The sequence below is a fragment of the Poecilia reticulata genome, chromosome 6 (genome assembly GCF_904066995.2).
Source record: "Poecilia reticulata chromosome 6, P_reticulata-male-v2, whole genome shotgun sequence".
NCBI classification, from domain to species: Eukaryota; Metazoa; Chordata; class Actinopteri; order Cyprinodontiformes; family Poeciliidae; genus Poecilia; species Poecilia reticulata.
Genome location: NC_088835.1, coordinates 12,372,670 through 12,400,368, shown reverse-complemented (window position 1 = coordinate 12,400,368; position 27,699 = coordinate 12,372,670). Strand labels below are relative to the sequence as shown.

The window sequence follows — 27,699 nt, the reverse complement described above, 5'->3', positions numbered from 1 at the left end:
ATATGTTTGATGATGAATCAAAACCGCCAAGAAGTGATCGAAAGATTGACATATTCCCTTTTACGCTAAATGATCTGCATAGAATCAAAACTGTTCAGTAATGTCATTTTACATTTATTTTGTCTGTTTATTTTTTTCTTTCTTGACATTTTTATGCCTTGGCAAAGTCTGTACCGAACCGAAAAAAAAGAAAGAAAAAAAAGATAATTTTGGGGGTTTCTGACTCATCGCTTGAGAATAGTTTAGATCAATAGAATGGCCCAGTCAAAGTCCAAACCTATATCCTATTAAAAACCTTTGGCAAATTTTGAAAGTTGACATTCACAAATATCCTCCATCCAACCTAACCTTGAACTATTCTTAAAAGGGGAATGTGTAAGAATGTTTCAGTTTCTACATTTGCACCGCTTGCAGAGAAATACTAAAATGGTTGTTCTACAAAGTATTGACTCTTAGGCCTGAATACAAATGCAACCGATAATTGTCAGTTTCTCATTTGTAAAAATTTTTGAAAATGTTGCATTTTGTAGTCATATCTTAACACAATATGGAAAAGTTGAGGGGATAGAAATACTTTAGCCACTCACAGCAACAAACACAGTGAGGAAACGGTACATGAGGCTAGATTGTGAACAACTCTTTGAAACGTGCCTTTGAGCTGAGGACACACGCCTGACCTGTCGGCAGCCGCTGCAGAAGCCAGTGCAGGTCTGAAAGGGGTCACATCTGACAATTGCCCCTCGTGCAACATCAAAACCAGATGTCTCATAAAAGATTCCTGTTTCATAATGGACCACGACATTGCCTAATAGGGTAAGACGGTAACATGTCCATTCCCTGGTCGTTAAAATTCCTTCGGGTAATTCCGAATAGCCTCTGGACCTGTTTTGTAGAGTGGCAGAAAATTTCACAATGAGCCTGTCTTGAGACGCCAGGCGCACAGTGACGACTGTCGTCACTCCGCTTCATCTGCTGCAAACTCAAGAGTGGAGGAATCGTAAAGAATGTTTATAATCCCTAACAGCTGTGACAGGCTGGATTCAGGCAGTTCTGCTTAATAAATTGTGTAATTTCCATCTTGTAACACATTGAAATTCATTGTGTGTATCACATCTAAACAGAACAACCGTTTAACCCTTTACACAACGGATTCGATTCGACTTTACAAATAAAAACAAAACGGGGAACAAATTTGTAGCGGCTCTGATGCTTTTCTTTTTGCTGACTCCAACTCGTTCTTTCTGTTGTCACGCTCTTATCTTAAGTTTTCCAAGAGGAAATGTTTCTGTTCCTGTCACCTAGAAAATGAAACATTTAGATAAAGTGACATTGTTTCACCTCGCCCGGAGGGGAACGAAAAGTTACCTCCAGGCTCTGATAAGGTAAGAGACAAATGTATGTGACAAAAAAAGAGGTTGGGCTCAGAGCCGACAGACGTCTTTTTTAAAAAAAACATTTTGATGCACTGTACCATGGGAGAACTGTTGGGTGAGCGGTAAACATGCGCTGAGGGGTGATGGACGGGATCCTTCCTCCTCCTGTTCCTATCGCTCCCTGTTAGCACTTCTTCTCCTCCCCTTGCTTCTCACTAATCACAGCTGACAGAGGATATGCAGTGCCTCATATATGCTACAGAGTCACGCTGACCTGTGTCGGCTCGCTCGAATAGGCAGAGGTAGACAGAGGATTCAGGGAGAGGAAGGAGATGGGCGCACAGAGATGTAGCAGCTCTCTGACCTCTGAAGGAGACTTTTTTGTTTGTTTTTTTCAAAATGCTATAGATTTGGATGAAATTTGGACAGCCGCTGGTAAAGATGTGTAAAATTAAAAAGGTCTGTGTATATCGTAACTTCTCATTGGAAAGTTCAGTATTTGCATTTGGTCAGTTAGGGATGTTTGTTTTGATCAAAATCGCACCAAGAATTATCAATAAATTTGAACAGAAATGTTTTTTAAAATGTATGCTTTTTAAGTTGAACAATGTCTTAAGCCATGACCGTGGGGAAGTGGAGGGGGGGAAGAAATCTCTACCTCCCACTGTTAGATAACGGCAGCTAAATGCAGAATTTGGAGCAGCCAAGTCCCCACCACAGCCATTAGATGCTATGCCAGCCAGAGTTTGGCGGGTGAGGGGGTATGAAACAAAAAACAAACTATTCTGCCCTAACATCACAATTGTAAACATGTGGAGTTTGCTGAACTTTACAGGAAACAAACTATTTTGGTCAACATGAGTTTTCTTTTAGAGTGAAATTATACTTTGTCTAAATGAAGGTGGATTTTTGTTAAGGTTCGTATGGGTTTCTTTGCCAGCTTGCAAAGTAATCTATATCCAAGTGTGTTCAAAGTGACCAGATGTTAAACAACCCCGAGTCTATACATGTCTTGTTTGTCTATGCTGCTGTAAATTAAGATGGCTATGCTTACCTAAAAATGTTTGTGTCTACATGGAGCATGTATCCACTTTATTTGAGAGGATGCAATTCAGAGAAAAATATGTACATTTAAAGAAACACACATGTGCGTCATTGATGCACCCCCAGGATTATGCAGAGCTGAAACAAGTCTCACTCTTGGTGTCACTTCATTGGTGACACCAAGAGTGGATGGATATTTCAATAACTGGACTGAGAGGAGATCCTTTGGAGTTGAATTTAGGAGTAATTGAAAGATCCTTGTTGGAACAGAGGTTTCTACTGTCCTGCAACCTTTGGATGCATCCTTGGTCCAACACTCCTGAATCAATTAATGAACAGGTCTACGCAAAACCTCCTGACATACCAAACAAGCAATTCAGCCTTTTGATTCAGGTGTGCTGAAGGAGAGACGTATAGAATAATTGCAGGACAGAGGAACTCAAGAACTTAAGTTGCAAACCCCTAGTATTGCAATTTCTAGTGGTGAACAAGCTTGCATGCAAAGCCGCTATATGTTTTTTTGCTTACTTCTTTTTATTAAATATGAATGCATCTCAAACCATGTTAAGTATCATGCCAAAAGTGTTTATACACAAGTTACAAACAAACTTTTATTTTACATGAAGGAATACCAACATGGTATGGTTGTGAAAGGGAACAAACATGATTCCAAGTTAAAATCAGAAAAGTGTGCCATGCATTTGCATTTACTCACCATTAGTGAATACTTTTATGGAACAGCCTTTTTTCTGTAGCTTCAGCTGAAAGTCCCTTCAGGGGCGGGGGGGGGTCGGGGGGGTATCTCTGTCAGCCATCTAGACACTAAGACTTCTGCTCATTCTTCTTGGCAGTAAAGCTCAAACTTAGTCAGATTGGAAGGGGAGTCTGTAAATGACGGTTTCTAAGGCTTGTCAAAGAATCTTTTATTAACAAAGATTTCCTTCTTGTTACTACTAAACACAGGTCACATTTCTGAAGCATATACCCAACAGCAGTCCTATAAACGGATACTCCCACCTGAGGCTTGGATCTGTGCAGCTCCTCATGAGTTGCTTTGTGTCTCTTGGCTGCTTGCTTGACTAATTCTCTTCTTGCCAGCCTGGTCTTGTCAGGTTCTCAGTTGTGCCATATATTGGACTATTTATGGTTTCAGTAACTCCAAATTATTTGCAGAAAAATCGCCTATCCACTCAATTTCTTTGTTTTGTTTTGGGGAGTCCTAAAATAGTTGGGGGGAAAAAACTAAATCAGCCTAGGAAACTGACATATCCAGGCACAATGCTGCTGTACACATTGTTAGCTATTAATTGGCTGTACACCCAAGAGCGGAAATAAGGAAGAATGTAGATACTAGGATCTTTGGTTGAGCCACAACACTTACCACTTTGTGCATTATTGCATAATAGGATCTATTTTTGCCGTTTAAACAACTAAAATGGCTAGTTCTATGTGTCTGTGGAGTGGTTGTCCAGTATTCACAAATTTCAGCTATCCGTGGCCCCCAATACTAGCAGTCCGCTGCTAGATAATTGAATCAGCTTAACATCTCCTTGCCCTCTAGAAATGTTTATGGTGCTTTAAAGGTCAAGTGCAACTAAACATGAATTAGATGTAGATAACCTGAATGTATGGTATACTTACAAAGTTAGCTAGCACTTATTGTCGTCCCTGCAGTTCTTCGGGTTATGCGCATCATATGAAGAAATATTCCAACAATAAATTTGTGATGCACCATTTATTTTTAAGTGATGTCTGAAGCATTACTCTGTAGATCTTAAAAGAATGGGTTATTGTTTCATGACCAAACCTGCTTTAAACTTCTTCACGACTGCATCCCCGCCGAGCCTTACGTGTTCTTTGGCGTCCATGATGATGTTTGTTCACTGATGTTTCTAACAAACCTAACAAAGGTTTCACAGATCAGTTGTATTTATTGCACACCAGTGGACTCCATTTACTAGCGAGGAAACTTTGGAAGGCAATTGATTGTACTACACATCTTTCAGATTTCTTTTTTGTCTTTATTTTCTATATTTGAAAACCATCATGTTTACTTTTGATTTACATTATGCACTACTTTGTCTTAGTATATCTCATAAAATTCCCATGAAACACACTCAATGTTGCAGATTAATGTTACTTAATGATAAAAACTTAAACGGATATGAGTCTTTTTTATTTTTTTTTTTGCAAGGCACTGCTTGTAGATGGAAAATTTACCTTGGCAACCTTGCAACAATATTACACCAAGGCCACAAATCAAAATGTGCCCACCAAGATGTCACATGGCCTGAAATGTGGCTGCTCCAGTACATTATAATTATACAAGAAGACTTTGCAGTAATAATAATAATAATAAAAAAGTCATATATGTTTTACACAGATTTCTTTGTATTAAATAAATATTAGCACATATTATAATCTCATAGCCCACAAAAAACAAACAAAGTATCCTAAAACGAAGAAGAAGAAGAAGAAGAAGAAGAAGAAGAAGAAGGGAAAAAAACAACTAAACCTCAGTCAGTTGCAGAAATACTCCTGCTGGGCTGGCACAGGGGGAATTGGTGGGTTTCACCGCTGCTCCCTGTGTGAAAAGTTGGAACTCGGGGGTGTGAATAAGCTGACACTCGCGGCTGGTTGGAGAGCTGGTGACAAAACGCTCCGGATTTGTTCGAGAAAACGCCGAGCGGACACTCGCTCTCCGCAGCTCAAATCCGCCAAAGGAGTTTATCCTCGGAAGTGCACCGGAGGGACTGTTTCATTTCAATTCAGTCGGAGGACAAACAGATCATTTATGGTCCGGATGGTCGCGGAACGGGGTTGATGTTTTCTTTTTTCTTTTTCCCAAGGTTCTGCTGCTGTTTCCTGGAGTCTGAAAGCAGAGAGAATGACAGAAAATGTGAAAGAAGGCGCGCCGCAGAGGGCCGAGCGGGACGTGCGTGCAGAGAGGAGCAATGCCCTAGATCTGTAGCACAGCTTCTGAGCTCTACTGTCACCCAGGCTCCTTTTCAATGCAGCTCCGCGTCCCGCACCTGGAAAACAAAGACAAAGAGAAGACAAACCAGATCCATGCGTAAAGGGAGAGACGTGTGTGCGTTTGCGTCCTATGCGTTTCCCACCATTTTTGCACCGAACATTATGAGTGTTTTTTCCACACTTTAACTCAAGCCCTGACCTTCCCCTCCATGACCACACCTGTATAGATGCTTTATAGACTTCCTCATACTTCATATCGGGCCATGAGTGATGGCGATGTCTACAGAGGCTTGCAGTACCACCGGTACGCAGAGCAACACTCGTAAGAAAGGCTTCGGCGCGCCGGATCGCAATGGGTATGTGAAAACACGCGTCACCCCGCGGTGCAGCGACCCGGACTGTGAAGCGTGGCTCAGGCTGATGTTTAACAAACTCTGGAGTTCCCAGAGGGTCCGGAGGGCTGCGTGCGTGGGCTCGCTCTCCGTCTTCCTCGCCGCCCTGGTCAAATGCGCAGGCTGGACAGCTGAGGCCAGCAGCAGCAGCAGCAGCAGCGCTGACAACACACTCTCGCCCTCACCGTCCCCCCTCCACTTTGTTTCAGACTGCGCAGCCGAGCTGTTGCAAACTTGCTGGAGTGCGCTGTCGTTGCTGTTTGCGCTCGTATGTGCCTTCTTCTGGGTCGGCGTGTACTTGATCCACTGCGGGGTGCTGATCGAGACCCTCCTCTCCCTCCTGACCTTGTGCCACCTGGGCGAAGTCGCGGCGTGGTCTCTTCTGGACGGGACAGATGAGCAGCTGTTCTCGTCCGCCACAGCGGCCGGGGTTGTGCTCCTTTGCGCGGTCGCGGGAGTACTCATGGTAGTTCGGCTGAACCAGGGCACATCGGTGATCGTTCTCATCAGCGTGGCCAGGACTATCTCGCTCCTGTCGCTGCACAAAGTGCGAGCCGCCTGGAGACCGTACGTGGCGTACCTGGTCGGAGTGCTGGGCATCCTGCTGGCGAGGTATGCTGACAGGCTCCTGCCTAAACAAGGGACACACAAGGAGGGCTGCACCCCCGTGACAGGAGCCAGGGAAGAGATCCCTGTATTTAAAAGGCGCAGGAGGTCCAGTTCAGTTATAGCCTCAGACATGGCTCACAGTCAGTCCAACAGTAAGTCACACCGACGGACCTCTCTGCCCTGCATCCAGAGGGACCAGGTAAGACGCTTCTGTCCTATTCAGCTTTTCTCTTTCTGCTTTGGTCTTCATCCCCTCGAGTTTGGGGTTTGTGGTCTACCCCCCTCCCACCTTTTTTTTTTTTTCTAAAGTTCTTACTTTTAATCACGTTTTTTATTTATTCTATTTTAAGGGTATTTTTGTGAATTTTGAGCAGTAAATAAATAAATAAATAAAAACTCCAAAATAATGTTTCCCATCACTAAAGCTTTAATACGATTAGAACTATGAATCTGATTCTTTTTTTTTAGCATTGTAATGTATGATGAGGTATTTTGGAGAGATTGAATGCTTGCATATTTTATTAGGTAAAGAAATATAAAAACAGCACTTTGTCATTATGCTGAATTTACGCTGTTGATTAAAACATTCCCATATTTTCACTTCTACTCTTTTTCTTTTCCATCACCAGTATGTTTGTTTTCCATCAAGCACTCTTCCTGAGCTTACCACCAAATATTGCATACTAACAGTTCTTTGTGACTGGGACTTTGCATGGCCTGATATTTCAGTCATAATTGTGATTCAGTATCTTGTGCAGCTCTAACAAGAAACTCTTTTAAGTCACTTTCTGATATTTCCAATCAAGATGTCTAGTCTATTTTACACACTTTTCCCTACAATCGCCCAGATTTTGAGAAACAATTTTTTTCATATCTGCTTTTAATAACATTTTCTAAAGCAGCCTGTTTGAAATTATTATAAAGAAGTAGAGTTACTCTGATCAGACTTATTTTTTGGCCTATTGCTGATTTCCGGTTTTCCTCGAGGTCTGACCTTCTGATAAAAACTTTGAAACATGTAAGAACAAGTGCTGCAGACACTTTGATAAGATTTGTCCATCTTTTGCATCAAAACATGATTGCCTAACCTTTATGTTAATTTTATAAACAAAAGAAAAAAAATCCCATTAAAGTACACTATTGTTTGATGTGCATACATACCAGTAATAATGGGAATTAGCAGTTTTAATTTATATGAAAACACTTTCCTTTGTTCAATAGTTGATCTACCGATCAACATTTAGAGCCAATCAATGGATATCCGATTTGGATCTCCGATTGGTGTATCTCTATAAAAAGAAAAAAAAAAAGTTGTCAAGCTTTACTGAAACTAAAGCTTGAAAACTTTAGGAAGAAAAAAAAAAACTTTTCTACCTAAATTGACTCACCCAGTTAAGCATTTTATTGGACATAAATAGTTTTCTCAACCAGCTGTGCCTCTGACAAACAAAGCTGAGTGTACAGTGTTGCACGATATCCTTACATCCACAGCTTTTCATCTTACTGTCGTTCTTCACATCAGTCCTCATGGCTCACTGTCCTCAAATACTGCAGGGATGTTGTAGCTCTGGCTTTTAAATCTCCTCTGACGCTGCTGCACATGGATACATGGAAACGGTTGTCTGTGATGATGCAGCAAAGAGGATTCCTCAAAGCAAAACTTGCAATCAGTGAGTAAGATGATGAATCTGTGAGAGGCAAACAAGCATTCTGATTGATCGTTGCTCACGCTGTGATCTGGAGAGCGTGTTGGTGTCAAGAGACACCAGAGAGAGGCTGCATGTCAGTCCGTCCGGTTGGAGGATGCGCTCACCTCCCAGGGCTCGCTGGGCGTTTTCAGGGTTCCTGTTTGTTTTTCTCTAGAAGAAAAAGAAAAAAAAAATGATGCAGTGTGAAAATACAAATTTAGTAGCATTTAAAAGCTCAGGCTTTTATCCATTTTTTCCTTTATATCTGTGGAGTTAACATTGCAGCTGAGGACCATTAAAATGTCCACTTTGATTAATTTCCTATGCTGTTATCTTGCTGGAGTTGTGCACTAAAGATGCTGTTTTCTTTTGTTGTATTTGAATGAGAATCCAGCTGGAAGTATGGCTGGAAATGGTGTGTGTCTGAACTCATGTATGCTTGTTAACTGTAGGTTATCCCCCCTTCCCCCCCAAAAGCAATCCATGAAGAGGATGTTGTGTTCAGAGTTCAAACAATATTATGATTTATGCTTACTAAGAAGTTATTTTAATATTTCCCATGTTATTTCAAGGTTTAAAGAGATACAATTTCAAAACGCTAGTAAGTCTCATCACGTTACTTCTATGTTTTAAATCCATGAGGTGAGGAAGTCTGAGAAAGTAACCAGAATTTTTTATGACTACACAGAGTAAGACGGCGCCTTCCTTCCTCAAGTCATTGCTGCACACTGCCATTCAGCTTCATTTACCACATTTACAAGACAAACTTGTAAATGTTTGTCTTGTAACCTCAGGTTATATGGGGTCCAAAGCAGAATCTGATTTGGGATCGTTGAGTTTTGACCACAGCATCACTAATGTCTCTCGTATTTGACCGTAGTTTGATCGTTTTTGCTTTGTGCTTTTTGAAGAATGTTTGATCACTTAACCATGAATTGCTTAAATTCAGGTTGTGATAAAATGTGATCAGCCCTTTTTCATAACACTTAGGATAACAGGGTGTTTATGTCAGTATGACAGTGCATTAGAGGCAGTTCTGGAAAAAAACAAGAATGTTTTCTTTTTTTTTTCTTAATTTAGGATACATTTGAAGGCTGATGATAAAGTCAAGATTATTTATGGGAAATAATTTTAAAAATGCTGTAATCACTATATTTTATCCACTGCTTAGCTCTCACTGGTCTTTGCATTTGTGCCGGTTTAGTGTACTGTAAGCTAGACGTGCCTTTTTATGTCATTTTTCTTGAAAACATATTTAGTTTTTTTGCATTTTAACTCAAGTCTCTATCACAGTATATTGACTTTAATCTTAATTTAGTTTTTCAACTTTAATCTAAATATTCTGACTTGATTTCTCATCCTTTATAGATTTTTTTTAAACACGCTAAAAATACTCACTGCTTTCTTTAAAAATATAAAATGACCTTAATACTCCGTGCCATTTGAAGTAGATGACATCTGTAAATAAATTGTGTATTTTGGATTTCTGAGTTACTTATGGTTTGGCAATTGTGTAGCATTTTAACATACAGCTTTCAAATGACTAAACTGCAGCACTGGGATCAAATTATGACTGTTAACACATCTATCAAACCATTAAGTGTCATTTTGGACGTTGCCAGTCATCATAAATCTAAAGTGAACGCAGATGTTAAAATAAAAAAATTTTTAAAAATCCTTTAATTAATTTGATTGTGCTTTCCAGAATTACTCTAAAGGGATTATTAAAATTTGTCTGTCTCTTGGCAAACATCATTGCATTTTGAGGTTTTGAAATCCATCTTCTTTCGGAAAAATTAGTCTCTGTTGAAAGCCTCTGTTGGCTTGGGGGAGTCTTGTTGAAGTAGCAATGTTTTAAAAGAACATCTTGTGTTACTTCAAAAAGAGCACAATTGCAAAAAGGTTTATTATTATAGGTGTTCTTTATTTTAAGACGGCGTTTCAAACTCAAAACGACCATGAGTTAAAGGGAAATACATCATTAATACAACTGCAATCACGAATAAGTTACACGGTTTTTTAGCAGCCATATAGAAAATAATGTTCTTGTTTGCTTGAAAAGTAGTGAGATCTTGTGTAAATACCATGATGGCATAAAAGCGTGGTATTTTTACTCAACGTTGTCATACCGTGAAAATATGATGTGGGCCCATGCCTTCCTAACTCTTAACATAAACATATTCTCACTATTAAAACAATGCCAAATACGTCAGACATGGAAAAGGAAAAATTCCCACATTTCATAGCCTCAGACTTGGACACAGCCCTAAAATCATCACCTAGAGCTGCAGTTCACTCAGTAACACAGTTCCAGCCACATTTGACTTTTTTGGTCTTCAACTTTCCCTCAGATTAAACTGAACTACGACCCAAGTAGAGTTAACGATACTTGGAGAGATTTCAGACCTTTCCATCATCTCTGGACGCTCTCTTTGCAACGCCACCCTGCTGGAAGTTTTTACTGAAAAATGATCCAAGTTTTAGCTTTTTGTTGTGGGACATTAACGGCCGGCGTGAAACGGGGAGCAATATATTAGCGTTTCTACAACAAAGCCTGAGCCCTGATCCACCATTCCCTTTTATCTGAGCGGCTGTCCGGCGGTGGTCCCCCGTCTGTAATTGAGACACACATGGTGTACATATGTCGTCTTGACCGAGTCTTGTCTGTGTGGTCTAGAGAGTGTAAACAACTCTGTGCCGATCCACTCTAGTCGTCACCTCGCTCGCTCTGGGTTCCCCTGAGTGGGGTGTGGGTTTGTTAGGACAGGCTTTGTTTTGGCGGGGGGAAACCCACGATGCAGCCTCCTCATGTTGACGAGAACAAAGAAGATGCTGACGGCGCCTGCAGTTTTACAAAAAAAACCCCCAAAAAAACGTACGATTTACCGTGCAACAGCTAAAAACATTTGAAAATATTCCAGAACTTGTTGCTTTATGGTCACCTGTTGCTTCAATCAAGAATAAAGAAAGCTTTGAAGAATAAGACGGAGCTGTGCTTTGTTGCAGATGTGGTGACATTAGGTCTTTAATAAACAGAATAACGCTGACAGGAGGGTGAGATTGAACCTCGACATTCGACCACAGAGGGAGGGTAGAATTCAGGTGGATGTAGAAAAATACAACAGATTGATAATTAGGAAAACATCAGCTTCAAGACTTTTAACCATTGTCTTACAAATTATCTTTTTTTAAAAAACACCCGTATCGCCATCAGTACAAAACATACAAAACAAAAATAGACCGAAATATTGCCAGGCATCCATGTGGCAGTATAGAAATACAGTAAAAAAAAGAGGCGTAGGGCAGGCGGTTAAAGTTTCCTGTTGCTTTATCTGGCATGTTTGGGATCACGGAGGGGTCATGTTTGTGTATGTGAGATCCTAATTTTCCAATAGCTGCATTTTTGTTATCTACACAAACAGTTAACAAATGAAGACAGAGTGTTGGGTTTTTCTTGGAAATGCGTGCAAAACATTTATTGAGTAAAAAACAAAAACGGAAGGAAAGACTTGTTCTGGGGGCCCTGAAACCTCAAGCCCCAGGCTATTGTCACTAAGCCCTTGCTGAGCTCCAGGCCTCCCAATAGACACTGAAATCATAATGAAAACGTCCGTAAAAGGGAGAGTTCAAGACTTTTTCAATCAGGTTCACTAAAGTAGTTGTCAGTATTTACCGTCATACTTGCAGTAAATAACACTTTCCATCTTCTTTCAGTATAAACTGAGTTTAGCTCTAAAAAATCTAATTCAAAAAGAGTTTTGTGGTTCATACCAATAATATTAAGTGTATCTTTATAACACAGTTTGTGTCTGATGGCTGTTTATGCCGACGCAACGTCGATTATTATTTACCCTGAAAATGGAAAGATTGTCAACAGTGTTCCAGTCTGAAGCTTCCTGAATATGAACATTTGCTCTTTTCAAAGTTACTATCTGGTTTTAGGAATAAGGTGGTATAAAAAGCAACATTGTTATGATGGTTTCAATGAACGCTACTTTACTGGTAGAAATGCTTTCTTTTTCAAATAAAAAACTGCTGAGGTTGGAGGTTGTTAGAATAGCCCGTATGGTATAAATTTAGCTCCATATTTTCTTCCTGATTACTAATTTTTATTCAAAACACCCGATCCGATGTGACGTGATGTTTATTAGCTTTACAAGATATTCTACTAAAAATCTCTGAAATCTAAAAAGAAATGGATCCACCTGAAGCTCAATATTTCTGCTCTTCGCACCTCTTTACTTCTAAATTAGACCAATATGTACAAAAATAGCACTTGCTGATTCTGTTATGTTTGATATTAACAGCTTTGTCACATCCTACTTTGTAAGTTGCTTTGGATTCGAGCATCTGATGCATAAATCAAAACAGAAATACCCGTTCTGTTCTCAGTACGTTTCACACATGGACATCATTGTTGCTGCTTCTCTAACCTCCATTTTCTGTGCATATAACCTTTTCTTTGAATAACCAAAGTGACAGTAGTTTACAGGTTTATAGCACAGCATTTATATAAACCACTACGACATATTTTCAGATTGAAGTTGTTGTAAGACTTTGCTCCGACGATGAGGAAAAACGGGACGATCTCCACGAGGGAAATTCATGCATTTCAGTTGCACAAACACAAATAAATTACAAATAAAGTAACATGGCAGCAAAATGAGCTTAAACTACGAGTAGCTCGATGTAAGAAACCACATCTAGCGTTTACGTCCAGCCTCTGGAACCATCTCATCTGGTTTTATACAACCTGGAGAGAATAATCTGCTGCAAGTAAGACATTAGCTGGTCATAACCTATCAGCAGTACTCCACTTCGAATGCTCTGAACTGACTCTCTCACAAAAATTTCCTCTTCGTAAGAACATTTTAATCTGAATTAAATTGCACAAAAACAAAATTCTACCAAGGCATCTTCTAAATTGCCACCTAAGTGTGGAAAGTTTATCCTTCGTAAACCCATTCACACTCCTCGTGATTATATTTTGGCTGCCAGCATCCGTCAGCTCTCTAAAGAGGCACATTTTGCAAAGCTGCGGTCGTCATCCACATCACAAAAGTCATTACCAGCTGATCTGATAGCGGTTAGCGAAGGCTTGTGTGGGATAGTTCTTCTTCTCAGGTTAAAACAAAATGACAAGCCAGGCTCCTGAGTTGCAGCAGGGGGATATTAAAGTGGAGGATGAGGTGTGGAGCAGTGGTGTGGATCCCTTTTTGCAGTATGAAAGGAAATTTGATTCCCTCCTGCTGCAGACATCAGTGCTGTCGCAGAACTTTCTCCCCTCGCAGGCAGAGAGCAAAGCAAAGCAGGCAGCAGACTGGGAGTTTTTCACGAAATCTATCTGAGCTGCAAAGTTGGAGCAGAACTGATTAGGCAGCGAGTGGGAGTTAGCAGCTCAACGACATTAGTAGTAGAAACCCGCCTTCCCTCCCCCCCATTTACTCTCAAGAGCTCCTCCCCTTTCCACAGCAATTGCTCTCTGTCCTCAGAATGACACCAACACAAATATTATCCCAAATGGAGGAGAAAATTCTTTCTTAACTCGGATAACAGAGATATTCCTAAAAGCTATGGTAATGACTTCCTGTGCATAGAGATCCAAACACAATTCCTGATGCTGTTGTAAACGCTTCTTCCTCGCAGTCTATTTTTGCTGTAATTGAATTGTGTTTGGGTTGCAGGTTGTTGACAGCCTGTAGGGAAGTGATTTAGCAACGAACACCCTCATTCTGATTACTTGTTTGTATTCTAAACACACAACCTCATGTGATATGAAGCTTAATTTTATTTTATTTTTTTTTCTGTGCCATTTCGACTCATATCCGGTTTAGAAAAGCAAAAGAAGAAGATCCTGATGTAGCTTTCTGTATATCAGATAACTGGGTAATCAAATTCACACTTCAAATATCCATCCAAACCCTGTGCATTAGCTCTAGTGTGCATATATGAGGAGGAGGCGAGCTCTGGATGAATTGGGGTGTGAATGAAAGTAGGTCATTCAAGGTTTTTGTTTAGCAGCCAAGCTAAACAGCATTCTAACTCGCGTCCACCTCAAATTCGTGCTGTGATTGAGACATTTTTTTGCAGCTTTTCTGCAGTGTTTTCTATGTCACAATTAATTTTTTGTCAGATCAAGAATGTCCAAAGTATACAGTCATGGCCAAAAGTTTTGAGAATGATTCAAATGTTAATTTTTACAAAGTCTACTGCTTCAGTTTTTATAATGGCAATTTGCATATACTCCAGAATGTTATAAAGAGTGATCAGCTTAACAGCAATTAATTGCAAAGTCAATATTTGCCTAGAAAATGAACTTTATCCCCCAAAATACATTTCATCTTCATTGCAGCCCTGCCTTAAAAGGACCAGCTAACATCGTTTCAGTGATTGCTCCATTAACACAGGTGTAGGTGTTGATGAGGACAGGGCTGGAGATCAATCTGTCATGATTAAGTAAGAATGACACCACTGGACACTTTAGAAAGAGGCTGGTGCTTGGCATCATTGTTTCTCTTCTGTGAACCATGGTTATCTCTAAAGAAACATGTGCAATCATCATTACACTGCACAAAAATGGCCCAACAGGGAAGAGTATCGCAGCTAGAAAGATTGCACCTCAGTCAACAATCTATCGCATCATCAAGAACTTCAAGGAGAGAGGTTCCATTGTTGCCAAAAAGGCTCCCAAGAAAGACCAGCAAGCGCCAGGACCGTCTCTTAAAAGTGTTTCAGCTGCGGGATCGGGCTACCAGCAGTGAAGAGCTTGCTCAGGAATGGCAGCAGGCAGGTGTGAGTGCATCTGCACGCACTGTGAGGCGGAGACTCTTGGAGCAAGGCCTGGTCTCAAGGAGGGCAGCAAAGAAGCCACTTCTCTCCAGGAAAAACATCAGGGACAGACTGATATTCTGCAAAAGGTACAGGCAGTGGACTGCTGAGGACTTGGGTAAAGTCATTTTCTCTGATGAATCCCCTTTCCGATTGTTTGGGACATCTGGAAAACAGCTTGTTCGGAGAAGACGAGGTGAGCGCTACCACCAGTCTTGTCTCATGCCAACTGTAAAGCATCCTGAAATCATTCATGTGTGGGGTTGCTTCTCAGCTGAGAGTCGGCTCTCTCACAGTCTGGCCTAAAAACACAGCCATGAATAAAGAATGGTACCAGAATGTCCTCCGAGAGCGACTTCTCCCAACCGTCCAAGAGCAGTTTGGTGATGAACAATGCCTTTTCCAGCATGATGGAGCACCTTGCCATAAAGCAAAGGTGATAACTAACTGGCTCAGGGAACAAAGCATAGAGATTTTGGGTCCATGGCCTGGAAACTTCCCAGATTTTAATCCCATTGAAAACTTTTGGTCATTCATCAAGAGACAGGTGGACAAACAAAAACCTAGGAATTCTGACAAAATGCAAGCATTGATTGTGCAAGAATGGACTGCTATCAGTCAGGATTTGGTCCAGAAGTTGATTGAGAGCATGCCAGGGAGAATTGCAGAGGTCCTGAAGAAGAGGGGTCAACACTGCAAATATTGACTTGCTGCATTAACTCATTCTAACTGTCAATAAAAGCTTTTGTTACTCATAATATGATTGCAATTGTATTTCTGTATGTGATGAAAACATTTGACATACACACATGAAAACCAGAGGGCGGCAGATCATGTGAAAATATAATATTTGTGTCATTCTCAAAACTTTTGGCCATGACTGTATAATCCACGGGTCCATTTGTGGCCCTCTGCATGATCTGATCAAACCTGCCTGCAATCACAGACAATTGATACAGAACGACGCCTTTTTAAAAAAAAATCTTTAACATTATTTATTTTTATTAACCAGCCTGCTGCAGTCAAAATAGAACAAAAGAGAAAAGAAATATTAGAAAATTGTCTGTTTTTCAACAACACAATGATGTTTGGATTCATGTTCTGCAAAAATCTGACTATATTGTTAATCTCCATACAGTCTTTGATGTTTAGTTTATTAACAAGCAAAGAAAATAAGAAAAGGCATTGGAATCTGTTTTTTTAAAGCATTAAAATATAGTTATTTTTTTGTGGCCCAGTAGTCCTTTCAACTTTGGTGCAAAAAAAAAATTGACACCACTGTCTGTAATTTAAAAGTGTATTTAAGCCCAAAATGTTTCATGCCCTTGACAATAAAATATGTAAAATTATTATCATTCAACTAGAAGGTTTGTTTCTGATGGAAAAGAAAACCAAAACTAAAAGCAGTATCAATTCTTTTTTATAAAAAATATCAGTTTTTATGGACATTTTTCACTTTGAGTCAGAAATAATTAGACTGAAAAGGTTTTAAATACTAGTTTGGTAAATGTTTTTTCAATTAACTGAGTGGACAAGTTTAGTCTGAGGAGAAGCGATGCCCTCTTAGCCATTTATGCTTCACTGTGCAGTGAATGAATGATTAACAGGTGTTAACTATATCACCACGGATACACTTTCAGTTTTTCTCTGAGTAAACACCTTGTTATATTAACAGAGCTAACACAATAAAAAATAAATTATTTTTCAAATGAAGTAAACACCATACCCTATTAGTGTTAAAAGTAGGGTTTAATAGGCTATCAGGAGGGGCAAATCAGATTATGTAACATCTAGTAAATAAACAAAGCAAAAAACTTACTACAGGTGACCTAGCTTACAGGTTAGTCTGTTATACAACTATATTTCTTCTGTAGTGAAAACACACCTGACACATAGTATTTAAAGGATTTAATATTATCAGAAATATTTTTATTTACATTTTGTTTAGACTTGGGGAGCTATAAGAAACCATAACTTTTAACGTTTTCATATGAAAACGCCAGACGGCTACCATCTGTACTGTACGTTGCTGATGTAGCTGAGTTTGCTACTTAGAGCTGCTCCAAATACAGTTTTCAGTGATAAATTTTATATTTCATAAACCCTTTGTCCCGCAGACAGATGATCAAATTTCTTTACTAAAGCCTTCATATTTCATAATGCTTTGTTTTTTTTTTTGGTTTGTTCTTCATAACGGAGATCAAATGGTCGAGAACATGTATAAGTTATTATTAAAAATAGACCCAGCTTCTAATAAAGCAGAATGAAGTCGGCATTAAGTGGCTCACCAATCCGAGTCCAATACTTTTACTGTCTTTATCTGCAGAAAGAATAGTAGCTCATATTCTTCTGATCATCTAAACTAAATGAACCAGAGACCTGAGACTAAACTGAATATCCCGTTACACTCAAATCGCTACTTTGGGCATTTCTACCTTTTTTGTTCCCAACTGATTACCATGGAAATTGTGGAAGTCTTGCATGTGTTTGTGCATGTGTGCAAGCATTTGAGTTAATGTAAGGCATCTTGATGGCTGCCAGCTGCTTCAGCCTGAGAGGCTGAGTCTGCTCTGAGGAAAACGGAGGGGCCCTAAACCACAGACAAAACCTTACGCAGCTAAAACTGGTAGACGGGCGCAGGCCCCCAATCCCAGCTCACATCATGCAAATTAACACCTCTGCTTCCCTGCTGCTAACTCAAATTTGAACAACCTGAAGCTTTATGCGTGTTGAGGTTTTGATTATATACTGAATTTTAGTTTCGCTAAAGCAGTTGTTTTGCTCAGGGGGTTTTTTGTTTGTGTGTTTGTGTCATCATAATAAACTGACTGTTTCAGCAATGCGGTGGAAAACGGTTTTAGGCACAAACATGTGGGTTGGTAACACGCCGGCGACCATGTCCAAGCATGTTTATTCACATATCCCACCATGTGGCGACAGGGATACAAGTTTGTTCATCTTTGACTTTGCATGGCGGCCTCGGCTCCGTGAGACTGACCCAGAGCAGCAATGGCTACCTTGTAGTAGCTTAGCATCGTGAATGAATGAATGAGTGACTGGCTGAATGTAGTGTGAAACGCTTTGAGATCCTCTGGACTTGATAAAGCGCTGTACAAGTAATGGCCATTTACCCTTTGCATATGCAGTACGCAGTAAATCGGCTATCAAATGTCTCGTATTGTGTCCATGGTCACATTGTTTAGTAAAATTTTTGTCTGGCCATACTTTATCCCCAGGCCTCTATAGCCAAAAAATAATTTAAACAGAACCCACTTACAGCATGAAGTAGGCTAAATATCCCAAAAGGTAGGATAAAGACTGAAAGTACATAAGAAAATTCTCCCCTAAATGACAAAAAATATAATAATAAAGTCATTGTTTTGGAGTGGCTTAGTCAAAGTCTACACTTAAATCCTATTCTTATTTGCTGTAATTTTATCTTAATAGGGCTTTAAATGCTAAAAAGCCCTCCAAATTGGATAATAAAACAAATTCTACAAAGAAGAATGGGCCAAAATTCCTCCCAAAGCAATGTCAACTACTAAAAACCTGTATTTGGATTTATGTCATGGTGTGTGATGGTGAGGATGGATCCAAAATGCGGAACAGGCATCGGCTGCAAATGAAGTTGAATAATTTAATGAAAAAAATGATAAAACGAGAACTTACCAACAACAAGGTGAACACAGGAAGAAATAACAGAAACAAACGGGAACCAGGCACATGAAATTAATGAAGAAACCAGTGTGGGTGTGGTGGAGAATGGATGCAGCTGTGAGGAGTCACATGAGGAGAGCGAGAGTGAGACACGGGACCAAGGAGGAGTAAACACAAACAGGGCAGCTGAAAAAAACAAATCTAAACGACAAAAACACAAGAAATAAATAGTAAGATCTAGCAAAAATAAGAAAAAATGAACTGAACTAAAGTAAAAGAGAAACAAGGTTGATCTAATCAGCACCAAGGCAAAACACAAATAACAAATGAACAAAACTATAAACCCAGAAAAACAACAACAACAACAACAAAAAAAACCCAGAAACGACCTAAGATATTTGCCTTCTGACATTTAGTTGGTAATTACTTTTTCACATATGGTCAGGTTCTAGTTTAGAAGCAGTTTCTTGTATTTACACTGGCTCTCTTTGATATAAAAATTGGCTCAAATACCTGAAACATATAAGCGTAACAAAAAAAGAAGAAGAAGAATCTGAAGTGGGATGAATACTTTCCGAATGCACTGTAGATATGGACACTAACAGTGTGGATACTGAATACTGAAACCCTTGAAACAACACAGTGCATTGATATTCCATTTCAAATCCATAGAAAGATATTTGGCTTTAAGTAAATATTATTCCAGCATTTCCTTTCCACACATTGATGCAGCAGCGTTCGTGTTGCTACAGTAAACTGAGATGTCATCTCATCTCGTGTTACACTTTGCAAACTCTCTGTCTACAATAATAAAAATGTACTCTCGTCAGGATGCCAAATGTGTAAAATTGGCGGTAGAGAGGGCAGTGTTAGCTGTTTAATAATTTGTCAGTATTTATTTGAATAGATAAAATGTTCCTCTGAAATAGTGATTATAAATATATAAATGTGACAAACGATAAAAAGCAGCACTTACAAACTGATAAAAGCATTTTGGTGATTGTTTTCACTGAGCGCCTGACGCGGATGTTTTTACTTCTTCAGATGACTGACAGGTTGATACCTAAAGTGAACTGAACATTGCTCCCATGTTCCTTTCATTTCTGCCCGTCCTCTGAAGGGCCTTTTCAGTCACACCTCCGTTAACACAGTCATCCCTCACATAGGGCGGCATTCCTGCACTCGCCCCACTGCTATGAGCTGGAATGTGCAGGTTGAGCAGAAGTTTGAAGGACAGGCCTGTGGGCCCACTCACCAACCCTGAGCCCCCTCTGGCACACTGTGACCTGAGCCAACACCACCATCCTGTGCTGTCACCAGGTGTGCAGCTGGTCTGCGCTGAATGAATGGACAGTCTCACATCGGCCCGAGAAGCGTCCACTGAAGTAACTGTGTGTGCGAGTTACGGGACAGGAAGCTGGAAGTCGAGAGGAAGGTAATCCTCCTGACTTACAGAGCGGTAAAATGTAATGTGCTAAAAACAAATAAAAGCAAGCATTCTTAATTTCCACTTTGTGTTCAACATTCGGTTTCAAAAACTGATCTCGGAGCAAACTGCGGCTGTAATTCATTTGATAAACAGGAACATTTTGCACATTTTGAAACCCTCTGACTGGCTTTGTCTAATAAATCCCGGCATAGTCTGGTATTAATTCCTCATGTAATTCAAGAGAGCGACACAGGTTGAGGGTTTCAGTGATAGATGAGAGGAGTTGGTCTTTCATCGCCTAGATTCAGGATAAGTACCTCTTTAAAATCTGTCCACAGAACCGTTTTATGTTCAATCTACCAACAAATGCTAAATCGGTACCTAAATGTAGCCTTATACATGTTTTATGTTCAGTTTGCACGCATCACGGAAATGAAAACGTGCTTGATTTTATTTTGCTATCAGCTTGGTCATTGTCTTGCAAAGCAGACATGTGATGTTAAAATACACTTTATAACGAGATCTCTCTTAAACAGAAAGAGATTCACATACATTTTGTCTTTTGTTGGCAGAAAACTGACTTTTTTCCTTTTTGTAACCTATTGTTATTAACACAAATAACTGATCTCTTCGAACTTTCCAACCTCAATCACAATTATTACCTGCAACAGAGACTTACATCTTTTCTGTTTTTATATGTTTTTATGCACCTTCTGTTGGCATAAAGTCACAAGACTCATAAAAAACGCTTCTACATCATAGCATCTTTCTGGCATATCTTTGTATGAGATTTATTTTAGTCTCCTACCAGCATACTGACACATGATGTATTTTGATTCAGTGGATCTTGACTTAAGATCCAGATAAACATTTTGTTTTGGCCAATGTATGCTTTCTCAAATATATGCAGATTTAATGTTTAAAGCATCTGTAAGCGGCTTTATTTAGGAAATGCTCACTGGACTGGACTTGACTGGACTTTAATTGCCCAGACACAGACATGACATTTCTGACTGCTCATATGTTGTTGCTGCAGACTGGTAAGCCCAGACAGTCTCCACGTGAACAGCACAAACTCATACAGACTTTCTGCTGTATTTAACCTGATTTATGGTGTGAAATCATAAGTTTGCTCCCAACATTTAAAGATGGGAAATAAGCTGTTCTACTTACTATATTGTTTATGTGTGTACATTTAAAACAAGGTGTTATTTTGTGTAGAAAAGTGAAACTTTTAGCTGCTTCCATTCACTGTGGTTTACCACATAAAAGCACAAATACAACAAGGTATTCTGGAGTTGCTTGGAGAAAAGGGAGCACTGATGTACACTTATGTGTATCAGAGTAATAATGCTGGTCAGAAACAGAGCAAAACTATATATGCTAGAAAGCTGTCAGGATTGAAGTTTTTTTTTTTGAGTTACAGTTTTTGTCAGGTAGTTTTCATGAATATGTTAAATCACAATAAGACTATTTAAAACTCTGGTTAAGGTGCATAAGCTACTGCTCTTCAACAATATTTCACCTCACTTCCTCCTCTCCTCCTTATTGGATAAATTTACACACAAGTCTTTTCCTTCATGGTGGAGCTGAAGATTTCGCAAACATTTTGAATTTGAAGCATTTCTTGTGCCATAGAACTTATTGAAATGCTTTACCTCTTTCACCTTTAATCAGAGAGAAATGGTTATGAATGCACAACAAAACCCATCAAACTTATACGTTTGTCAGTTTACCCAGCAGCCAGCTTCAATCTCCAGCTTAGTGCTGTGATGCAGGGAAATGTGTTATTGTAACTTCTGCATGGTGAGCCCTTCCTGTCCCTCCTGCCCGCTGCCTCTCTGGCTCTCCACGTCTGTGTCTGCAGCCAACAAGGCTTTTGCTGTTCCCTGCTCAATGCTATGTTTTACAGTCCAAATATGTAAGGGGAGGGGAACTCTGTCTGTACATCTGTCTGTCAGTCAGGTCATTTCAACTCCTTGGAGTTGTGCAAGTCTCAGAATTTGGGTCAGGAGCTGCTTTTTCAGAGTCACTTTCAATTATTAAACATGCAATTTACATCCAAAGATCTGTGCTGAATTAGGTTGGTGGCATAGAGTTTCTATGGAATATACATTTTCAGGGACACATCATAAACATTTACGGGTGATGTAATGTTATGAAACTCGCTTTGAGCCACTTCAGTAGATAAAAAAATAAACAGAAATTGTAGCTATTCATAATGTATAAAAAGATAAAAGCCAAGCTAAGTTTCACCACATTTTTTTTTCATTTACAAATACAAATTTGGAATGTGTCAAAGTTTTTACGTTCAAAGGTCTTTACTATAATGGCCCAAAGTAATATCCAGAGCATCTAACTGGCTTTAGAAATAAATATCCTCAGTAAACAAGCAGCTTTATAAACATCAAGGAAACATACTAAACAGATCAAGATAAAGTTGTTATGGACTCTGTACATCTGACCTCATACGGTTGGAAAAAGGATGTTATTGTTAAAAAGATATTTTAATTGCATTCATTTGCTAACAAGGAGAACATAATGAGTCCTGAAAAACTAACAAATTACTCAAGAAATGATCCCCATGCAGAAACATAGTAGTGGCAACATTATGCTGTGGGGAATTTTTGTCTTCAGTAGGAACACGTTAAACCAACCGGTCAGGTGTAAAATACAGCGTACCACCTGCGAAAAAAAAAAACAAAAAACAAACCACCTGTTAAAACTGTTAAAAGTGACAGTGGGGTTGAGGTTTACCATAAAGCTGAACATTTAAATGCTTATCTTTGTGTCAGAATGGTCGACTAAAAGCCCAAGATCCAATTAAAAATTCTGAAATTTCACAATAACGCATTACTACCATGAGTTAGTCACATTAATTCTAATAATAAGCTTGAATTTTTAGGTTATATAGTGACAAGATGTTAAAAAACAATATTCTTTATGAATACTGTAAGGCTCTCTATTACGTTTGGTTTTGTTGTTATTTTTTTTATAACAAACATGAAAAAAACAATAACAAAATCAGTTGCCTATGTGTCTTGCATCTCCTCACATTGAAACACAAGAACCCGGCACAAAATGCAGATTGAAAGTCGACTCACAAATATTGCCCTCCTTATCTAGTAGTAACAAACCTGTAACCAGTAAAGACTTTTGGGAACAAAACAGGATTGTGGCACATTTGAATCTGATGCAAAGCAAAGACAGCAGCAGCAGCTCACAGTCTGTGGGTTTGCACAGTGCAGAGCCTCTGAGTGACTCTCTGCTGCCCCTCCGTATCCACCAACAACTTGTTGAAAATGCTGTGCGAGTTTGCTTGTTTTTAAAGCACTGCGCAGCTTACATGAGGTTTGCTCAAACAGGATAAGGAAATCCCTTACATGCATTTTGGGGATATTGGTGAATGCAGCAAGTTGTAGGCTGCGCTCCTTTGGTTCCCCGATCTCAGCTGCATTTTCTGAAGGAATGCCTGGCCTGTGATCTCACCGGATCAACTCTATTTAACTGTTAATCTGAAAAGGGCTTAAAAGAGGGAGGCATTATGTAATTTCCAGACACATAGTGGCCTTTTATTCCACGACCAACTTTCAGTTGTGAGAATGTTGTACATATCTAAAATAACTCTCTCTTTAACCCTTGTGTTTGGAAATGGGGTCCAACCGACCCCACACATGTAAAACTTGTTTCATTTGCCACAGCCCTTTGTTCGCCTCAGTCCTCGCACGCACGACGGTTAAGAAGCTGCTACTCTTACTGACACTCCCCCTTCAGCACGTTGTCACAAAAATGCTTCTCCTTGATTCCGTTTACATTCGTTCCTAGAAACGTTGGACTGAGAAGTTGTTTGTATAATAAGTTCAGTTCCACCAGGTGTTTGCTAAGTGCTACAGAAGATTCAAGGATTCCTCAAACATGCATAACAGAATCAAAGCAACACTGGGTATGTTTTTGATGAGGGAATGACATTATAACACGATGTAAAGTTCAAAACAGCAGATGATTTTTTTTTACACACGGATTTTCATGCAATACGATGATGTTTCAGCTTCTTTTCCCATTTCACTGTTCACAGACTAAAGACTAAAGTAAAGTAAAAGGAAACGGTTTAGACATCATCGTTCCACTATACCTTGCATTGCCTGATGATAGTAAAGTAAATTCAGACTTAAGTGTTGTTGCATAAATAGTATCCAATTAGCCTGGTAAAAACCAGCCCCTACACTTTGCTCCGTCCAGAAGGTCTGGTGTCTCGATTGTTGAAAAACGATTACTTCCTGGAGGGGTGGACGCCGTTGAGGTTTTAAATTTTACCCCATTGCTAATGTTTGCCCGTGAAGTATGTAATGTGTCAGTTCAATGCCAAGAAGCTTACCTGAAATTACCTGTGCTGCGATCCAAACGAGGCGAGTTGTTGATGTCAATATTTGGAAGTGTGACAAAGAAAACTGAATGACTTCACTAAAACTACAGGCAGACTACAATTCTAAAACAGTGCAGGAAATCGACATCATCGTTCACAACTTCTCCTTATGTTTGCTGATTGGTCCAGTCAAAAATCAATCAGAGAAAACCCAGACTGCATTGGAAGTGAGAATCTTTTTCGAACGGCATTGCGCAGGAAGGCAGTGGCCAGGCCAGCATCCAGTGAAATGTGACCCACACAGACAGGACAAAAAGCCTTGTTTCAATATGTACTTGAAGTATTTTGTCTATTACTAATCTTTAAGAGGTAAAAAATGTGTCCTACAGCAGACATGTAGGAGCTTTTTTATGATTATGTCTACAGCTTCCTCAGAATTCCAGACTTTCTCCATCCACAATTTTCTCTTAGACTCTGTTTCATTCATACTCTCTGTGGTCAATGTAACTTGCCAGGCACTGGATTGATTCACCAAATATCTTTCATTCATCCATCCATCCATCCATTTTCTTGCACCCTTTTTCCCTCAGTGGGGTCGGGAGGGGTGCTGGTGCCCATCTCCAGCCAACGTTTCGGGCGAGAGGCGGGGTCACCCTGGACAGGTCGCCAGTCTGTCGCAGGGCAACACAGAGACACACAGGACACACAACCATGCACACACACACTCATACCTAGGGGCAATTTGGAGAGGCCAATTAACCTGACAGTCATGTTTTTGGACTGTGGGAGGAAACTGGAGAACTCGGAGAAAACCCACGCATGCACAGGGAGAACATGCAAACTCCATGCAGAAAGACCGGGGCCGGGAATCGAACCCAGAACCTTCTTGCTGCAAGGCAACAGCTCTACCAACTGCGCCACTGTGCAGCCCCCAAATATCTTTCTTTAAATCAAATTAATTTTTTTCTTAATCTTTTCCTTTGGAGAAAGTTCAGAGTCAGGTCCTCAACATCTGCCTAAAGTAGAGCCACTAATTTTGTTATTGTATGTTTTTTGACATCTTAGTGCTAAAAAAATGTCAGATTTCCACCGTTTTTCTTACATGAATAATCAAACCTTGCAGCTCTATTTCTTTGTGTCGTGATGATCAGATCTAGTTCTCTATTAACTACCAGAAGTTCGCATTTGCCTGGCAACTCACCAGGACTTCAGGGAAAGGATTTCCATTGTAGGCATGTGGAGGTTTTTGGCAGAGCTCCACAAACCGAAGAGGCAGAAGGACTTTTGACGTCATCAGGAAACGTGACCCACTTCTCAGGAGGAGAGAAGCCTTGGGCTGGTTGAGCAGATGTTGCACAGATGAGCCACCACACACACACACACACACACACACGCACACGCACACACACACACACACACACACACACACACACACACACACACACGCGCGCGCACGCGCTCACACCAACTTTGTATGCACACTCAGTTCTGCCTTTTATTTTCCATTAAAATGTCCGAAGAAAATGAATTAACAGCGCAGAAACGCTTAGCAGGGTCTCATTTGGGTTTGCGGTTGTATGCAGGCGCGAACTGATGTGGCTGTCTGCTGTGCGATGGCAGAAGAGATAGAGCATGATGAACGGGAGGCTCTTAGTGGGTCACTCGGGTCATATCTCGCTGGTTTTCTCATAACAGGTCTCAGAGGGGTAGAAAGAGGCCTGAAGCAGGTCTATATTATGTCTCTCGGTTACATCGCTCTTGTTATGTAACGTGGTTGCTCCATAAATCTCAGCCCCGTTTCAGTGATTCCAAGCGAAGTATTTCCTTCTGCTCTGTCAGTCATGGTCGTTTCTGTTTATCTTTTTGTTTTGTACACCTATTATTAAAAATAGCACTTTTGGCCTGTTCCAGATGCCTGATGATACTGCTCAACCTCATATTCCTACTGGAGAATCCGTGTTTTTTTTTTTTTTCATTCCTTCAGTCTGTAATCAATACATTTGTTTTTTTCAACAATAGATCACATGACTACATACAGACGTCGCTTATAACCACAGTATGAAGCCACAAAGAGCTATTCCCTGAGTCTGCAGTCCTTCTCAGATTTTGGGGTGCTTTAGCATAAATTAACTAATAGTTTTGGTTTTCTGGCCTGTATCTTTACTGTTTTTTTGGTTTCAACTAGCATTAGGCAGCTGCTACGAGTGAAAAAAAAAAGATTTTTTAACACCACAGTAGGCCACATGAATATCATCAAACAGGGAAACAAGTTAGAAAATAAATTAGAGGCTAGGTGGTGCAGTCCTTGTAGAGGGCTAAATGGCACAGGAACACAATTAAGGAGAAAGGAAGCTGAGGTGGTGGAAATTAAACTGCCTGCAAATGTGTAGAGAAAGTTATATTTGCAAGAAAGTGCATTTGTGTAGGTACTTTGAACTGTTCAACTTTTAGAAAACACTGAAAGGAAGCACAAGCACTTGTTGAAGTGTCCAATTCAGCAGAAATATTAGAAGATCAAAAAATGTTTTTGAATAAACCTTTTGAGAATGTGGAGTACAAACATACAGAATAGCAGAAATACAGGTGTTTGTCTAACAGCATGGCATGGCAATTCAAGTTCATTTATGCAACACCATTCATACAGTAGACTACCCAAAGTGCTTTGCAGGACATAGGAAATTACCTTGTGATATTGGTACAGCTGGAAGTGAAATTTAACTGTAAGAAGTTATTTACCTCAACTAAGATCTACAATATACTGTAGCAGGAATGTCTGATAAGCCCAAGGTGCCAGTATCTCAGAATTATTTTTTTTAATAGAATTGAACTGCGATTATAAAAAAGCATTAAAAAGTTTAAGTATTTGTGAATATCCCAGTGTTGTGTAACCATTTCAAAGTTTGAATGACGTTTCCAGCTGAATCTAAAGCGAAGCAGTTGGATATTAAAGGACACAAACTGTTTGGATGATGAAATTCTTGCATTTATTTTAATGGAAAAGTGAAAGACATGAATACCAGCATCCATGATACGTCTGACGGATTCAATAAAGATCTAAAAGTTGTGAAGTGTGAACAACATTCACACAAATATTTTTCAACTGCATAAATGTATATATTTTTTAATCATTGCTAAGTAAGTTCTCATCTTTTTAAAAATGTCTATTGTCTGTCTGATACATTTCGTGCATCACTACGGGGAAAACAGTATTACATAACCCAAGTCAGATTTTTGTTAGCTGTGGCTTCACAAATCAACCCATTTTGTGGTTCAGTCTAAATGTGCTGAGTGGATGACAACCATCAAATGCTGTGCATGCATTGCACCAGACCCAAGCTGT

At 39.7% G+C, this 27,699-nt stretch overlaps 1 protein-coding gene across 2 annotated transcripts in view; it reads left to right on the top strand.

Annotated features, from left to right (window-relative positions):
• Positions 1–4,978: 4,978 nt before the first annotated feature.
• The window catches only part of LOC103466321 (cGMP-inhibited 3',5'-cyclic phosphodiesterase 3A-like), a 96,840-nt gene continuing 74,119 nt past the window's right edge, over positions 4,979–27,699 (top strand). For both annotated transcript variants that reach the window (XM_008411821.3, XM_008411820.3), the window contains exon 1: positions 4,979–6,593. In XM_008411821.3, the coding sequence (XP_008410043.2) occupies positions 5,664–6,593 (930 nt within the window). In that variant the 5' untranslated portion in view covers positions 4,979–5,663. The remainder of the gene's footprint in view (positions 6,594–27,699) is intronic.